General features: G+C 40.3%; 1 protein-coding gene across 1 annotated transcript in view; it reads left to right on the top strand.

The window, feature by feature from the left end:
* carmil2 (capping protein regulator and myosin 1 linker 2) overlaps positions 1-3611 on the top strand; it is a 28531-nt gene extending 24920 nt beyond the window's left edge. The window contains 2 exon segments of the mRNA XM_035664768.1: positions 1563-1757; positions 3555-3611. Of these exon segments, the coding sequence (XP_035520661.1) occupies positions 1563-1757; positions 3555-3611 (252 nt within the window).
* The last annotated feature ends 2667 nt before the right edge of the window (positions 3612-6278 follow it).

The following is a 6278-nucleotide window of genomic DNA, read 5'->3' as shown; positions in this document are numbered from 1 at the left end:
TAACTCAATTTTCGTATAGTCCTCAAACACACCAACAATTCTTTCGTATCAATTTCCTTCGCCTCTGTCTTCTAATAGCAGTCAATTAACTTGGCACGTGACAATCATCAGCGTCTTTCTATGCACCGACTGCGGCTGGAAACAGCCGCAATTTAACTTTGCTATCTCTCTATTTTCTTACTGACAACCAAGACACTTTCGTCCAAAAATTACTCTCTAATCAAGAAAGTCTTTTAACTGACTAAGTTTCCGATTTAATTTTTAATTGTCACATCTCGTCTTCACAATTTTTGTAAGCTCAGAAACTAACGCAGTGCACTTGCCTCAAATACTGCTAGGAGGTTCATAAACTTTGATGAACATGAGTACTGTCGATCGTGTCGATCTACGCTGCATATCAAATTGTACAATTTCCTTTTTTTAAGGGGTGATTAGCGGGATCCGATTATGGGAGTTTTTTGAGACTGGTACCAATTTTAGAAAGGAAAAATTCACGCAAATTTATCCCGAGTATGAGCAGGCAATATAGTTGCAAGTTTTTGAGCTGGAGTGAAAGAGGACCTTTTCTATGTGACAGTAGTGCACTCTCTGTCTGTCTGTCTTGTCTCTCTCTCTTCTCTCTCTCTTTCATCTTCTCTCACCGCCAACTTGGTCGAGGCAGAACGACCACCCACGTCCAAAGTTTTTTGCCCTCGTCTCCAAGGTTGCTGCATGGTGGTACTGTTGGGTTCTGTAAATGTTATATGGAGTTCGGTCTAGATGTTATTTGAACAAGTGTCTGAGATTACACTTTGTTATGAATTGGCGCTATACCAATAGACTAAATTTGAATTAAATTTTTAGATTGAATGCGTAACTCATGCTAAAGGTACTTAGACAGGCTGGCTTTTTAAGACCAAACTAACTTTGCGATATCAGATACAATTAACCAGTGTCATGTTCATATTAGGTCAATACAGTCGACTGAATATGTCGGTTGGGCTCCTGTAGTTAATTAGTGTATTGACTAGTCCTTTATCTATTGGGAAGCAAAGGAAATTATACAGAAAGCAAGAATGACCCATCTTTCTGATACAAGGCTACAGTACTGTGCAGGGACTGGCCTGAGCCGGTCAGTGCTATGGCTGGGGTCTAGAACTGTAAGCGAGGAAAAAATGCTGTCAGTAATTTGGGTGTACTTGATTACTTGTTAGGAATTCATAAAGCTTCATCTTGCTAAAAAATACACTAAACCGGACCAAGTACAAACTCATATATAAGACCGGGTACACAACAAGTATGAGTTCCTTAAAAAAAAGGGGGGAAAGGGCCCCAGATTTGGGGAAGGCAACCCATACTCCAGTCAACAGTCAAAAGACCCTATTCCCCTTTTTTTTCCCCTTCTCTACCCCTTTCCCAACTTCCCGGTTCCCCCGCGGGAGGGAGGCCGGGGGGGGGAGGCGAGAGGGGGAGGTGGTGGCTCGTGCCCTGCAGCCAGAAACATAACCTCAAGCCGAGCGAAGAGGAGCGAGTCGTTATTCCTCTCGCAGCTTCTCCTGTCTTTCACTTCTCCCCCATTCGAGCTCGAGAGGGAAGGCTGGCCGGCGCGCAGGGCTTCACAACAGAGGCCTTTCTCTTCGCTGCGCGCAGCCCAGGCTCCCAGCCTGTCCCCGCTTCTCATGACAACAGGGACACCGATCTACAGCGAACTACATAGCCGTTCCCGACCACGGCCGCGACGCACACACGACACAGCCCCCCTCCTCCAGGCCGTCCAGGTAACGAACACAAAACAAACATTAATATAAATACACGCAAAATACATACGCACTTTGCATTTACATAAACAACAATCACATGTCCTACAGAAAACATGCCAGTAAAAAACAGCCACAGTAAAAAGTAGAGGAGCAGGATCAGGGACAGAAAGATGAGAGAATAAGACAGAAAGGATGATGGATGAAGGCATTAAGAACCGGGTAGGATGATAAAGAACAATTGCATGACTAACACACGGATCCGACGAGAAACACATGGAACATGCAAAAATCAAAAACATGATAGAAAAAAAAATATAAAAAAGATTATCTTATCTATCTACTACTCTTCTATCATCTATCATCTATCTATTCTATCTATATATGCAGCGGGGGGGGCGGGGGGGGGCGGCGGCGGGCGGGCGCGGCGGGGGGCGGGCGGGGGGGGGCTGTCACGTCACATACATGGTACCATTCTTTATCTTCTGCATTCATTCTTCCTCTCCATGTAGTCGGCTCAGCGCTGTCTGGCTGCGTGTGTGAGCAAAGGCCACCAGCATCTTTGGGAGTGGTCGTTCCCTGGGTTGTGTCCCAGTCTGATCTTCTCTCTCCTCCCCTCCCCTGTCCTCTCCGGTCTGTCTGTCACTCTCTCTCTCCTGGGAATGCTTTCACTAACTCAATTATTCATGTTTTCAGATTAATGGGGGTCTCTCTGTGCTGTCAGTGTGTAAAAGGAAAAAGAGGGTTTATCTTCATCTGTGGTGACCTTGTGTGTGTATATCGTGTTTTGTGTGTGAGAGTTCTGATTTTGGAGAGAATGTTTTGTAGGTGTCAATGTAAGGTGTTGTGTTTCTCTAACACAATCACATGTCATTTTTGGTTCTATGCAGTAGATGTACAGTCTGGGATGGATCAGTCATTATGTCAGTGAGTGATGAGTGAATGTGGGTCCTCAGTGGTTAGCAATTTATTGCAAAATACATGACTACTAACCAACAAAATGACTACTGGCCATTGCTCAGTCAGGCTACCAGCATGCTACATAGTGATACATTTGTAAAACTGACTATTGGTGGCTGGAAGATGATGGAAGATGTTGCTGATAATAGATTAAAGAGAAGAGTACATGATTTGTTTGATTTGCTTCATTCATTCTAATTGAGAGTAGAAGCTCAAATTAGCCTGTTAGCACGCTAGTTTGATTTAAATGACAACTCCCTCACTTCACCCTCTCGCGCAAAGAAGAAACTTCAGTGTTTGCGAAAAAATGCAAACACCCCTATCTAGAGTTAGTGTTTGGTTTGTCTCTTCTGGGCTAATGTAGAAATATGGGGGACTCCATGAAGGGCAATACAATAGTAGAAACATACTTCTATATATACCTATATTAAATTTCTGCAAATATATCCGTCTAAATGTTACACCCTGGCCCTTTAAAAGGGGCTAGCATTACCATGTTTTCGTGTTAGCTTTAGTTAAGATAGTTTAGCATTAGCCTGCTAGCATGCAAGTTTGAGTTTTACATTATTTCATCTAGGACACTCTTCTCAAACTGTGGTACGGCTTCTAGTGGTACGCGGAGGAATCTCTGAAATATTGTTCTGTAAATGAAATAAAATAAATAAAATAAACATAAAAGGATTTAAAAATATAACAAAAAATTTATAAAAAATATAAGATTGCAGAAATGTAAATTAAACAAAGTTTAGCATTTCCTGTAATATTTAGTGTCAATATCAGCCTGTCATGGTAAGTAAGCGTAGGTAAAATGAATGGTTCAGAAACACTGTAATTCTGGCTCCTAACTGGAACTCTTAGGTAGAGAAGTGTGGGCCAGGAGGACCCCTTTTCCACCAGATAAGCTCTGGTTCTTGAACCGGTTCCCTTCAGGATTTAACATCAGTCAACGATAACTAATCTTATTAGGAATAAAACTGCCTCTGTGTGAACTGTCTGTAGCTGAACATGGTCGGCCTACACTGCTGTATTTTAACCTCGATCATAATGGTGGTACTTGGAGAGCCTGATATTTTCTGAGGTGGTACAAGTTGTAGAAAGATTGACACTGGTCTAAGAAGAGCTTTGTATTACGTGGCAGTTCCTGTCAACATCCACATCGTAATTACATCTGGAAAACTGTGATTTTTTTAAAGTTCAGTTATATCTTGGTGCTAGATCATATGGAAGTGCCTGATAATGTAATTACATGAATATTTACATGTAAGTATGAGAATGTTTCCCGTCGCTATGCTAATGTGGAACTTTAGTGAGCTAGAGCCTGTATGAATTGCACCTGGCTAAAATGTTACCACCATATGTCATAAAAGACAGCAGTATTTATCAGTAAAGTATCAGGACTATTTCTGTTAAATGATTGTTTTTCCTGAAAAAAAACAAACATTCAAGACATTTGCACTTTAAAAAGTGTAATTATCAAAGAAATAAACCAATTTGGTGAAACAATTCATTCTAAAACAATAAATAGACCCTCAAATTGTACTGTCTGTTTCTGAACACTTGTGTCAATGTGTGTGATAGCTTACATGCACGTGCAAATGAATGTTTAGAATAAACAACCAACAGATTTACAGTACTATAATTGTATCTAAAACTTGCGTAGAAATCATTTTACAGCAGGATAAACAGTATGATCCCCATGATGGAGGATATTTAAACCACCATTTACCAATTACTTTGTGGTGTTTTATTCATTGATGCATTATGTTTCAGATACTGTCCATCTTGTGTGTCCTCAGAATCAGCAGCTGTCAGTACTTTCTCTGCACACTGCATTCAATTTATCTCATTATCTACACAGGTGGGTGGGTTAGTTTGTGCTCTGTCCACACAGAGATTCTGTTTCAACATAATAAGGAAAGACTGGATTTACATGATTTCCCCCAGGCAGTGTACAAAATTGTACATTCTGCAGTTGGTTTTAGACTATTTAAAGATTTACATTAATTTACTATGGCCAGCTATGTTTAGCAGTTCATGACAGAAAACTGACTGTGTTTATCTTTCAGATTTATCATCATTTTTGTACACCACAACAGAAAAATAATTTAACAAGCAAGAGAAACTGTTATTTAAAAAGGCAAAAGGATAATAAACTCATTCTAGCCAGCAGGATGGAGGGCTGCACAGTGCCTGAATTAGATTAAAAAAAAACTGCCAGTACCCTAATTCAGCACAACCCTAACCTCAACATAACCTGACCTTTATTTCACTAAAATCAACTTGGACTCTTTTTTGTATTAGTTGCTAATTGCTAAAAAGTTTGGATGTAAGGGGGCATAATCTTTTTTTTAGCTTCTGGAGGCGACATGTACTGCTGTCAGGATATAGTTGCCATAACCAAATAGTTCTAGTTGTAGTTTAATTGTAGCTAACAATAGAAACTGGGAATGAGACTCAACAATCACTATTTTTCTCGGCTCTGATTGGTTGTTTTCATTCAGGCCCGGTGTATTCTTGCAAATAACGGCATCTTTAAATTAATTCTGTTTTCCTGATTCCTGAGTTCTGAATACTGCAGCTTTAAGGATGGCTGCTGCCACCTCTCTAGATCCGCCGCTAGTTTCAGTCACTAATCAAAACATCTCCAGTAACCATGTGATTGCGAAAATATGGGGGGATCAATTTAAGCAACTGCTTCTACGAGCTGTTTACTCCAATGAGCCAGAGGATAAGCTGCATCCATAGAATGCTTATTAATGGAGACTATTATTAAACACAGGGAATGCAAAAATATTTTTTTTAGCATATTTTTCCCCAGATGAAGTGGATTAGAAGAAATGTCCTGTCCTCTGATGAAAGGGAGCCTGTTTCATTCACACACCAAAACACACAGGTCCCACTCTAAGAAGATGAATTTATGTCAGGGTAGAGGTTTTCATATACTGTATGCATAGAACACTAATTGATTAAGGAAAACCTTTAAAAAGCCAACTCAGCATACTGAAGCAAAAAGGGATTTTTGTTGCAGGAGCAGATTTTTCTGTAGGCATGTACCATAGCAGAACCTTTTGTGTTGCTAAAAGCAACCCTTTTCACTAAGGTTCTCTATAGCATCATGCTCAAATGGTTCTACATAAAACATTTATGGTGCCACGAAGAACACTCTTCCACAATGACAATAATTTTAAGACCTTTTTAAGAACCACAGTGAGGTCTATGAGTGAGGTTTATGTATTTTTTTTACAAAATAAGGGCTTTATTGAGAGTTTCCTGAACAATAATTCAAGTACACCCAATACTGACAGCATTTTTTCTGCTTACAGTCTAGACCCCAGCCAGCACTGACCGGCTCAGCAGTCCCTGGCACAGTACTGTAGCCTTGTATCAGAAAGATGGGGGTCTATTCCTGGTGCTTTCTGCTAGTAATTTTCCTTTCTTCCCAAATAGATAAAGGACTGTCTACACTATTACTAGAGCCCAACCGACATATCAGTCGACTGATATTGACCTATTGCATACATGTTATTGTATCTGATATGCAAGTTATTTGTTTAAGAAAGCAGCCTTCTAAGTACCTTTGCA

This window comes from Morone saxatilis, unplaced genomic scaffold (assembly GCF_004916995.1).
Source record: "Morone saxatilis isolate NCDOM2014 unplaced genomic scaffold, NCSU_SB_2.0 Contig2, whole genome shotgun sequence".
Classification (NCBI taxonomy): domain Eukaryota; kingdom Metazoa; phylum Chordata; class Actinopteri; family Moronidae; genus Morone; species Morone saxatilis.
Note: the sequence above shows the minus strand (reverse complement) of the source record. Positions and strands in the feature narration are given on the sequence as shown.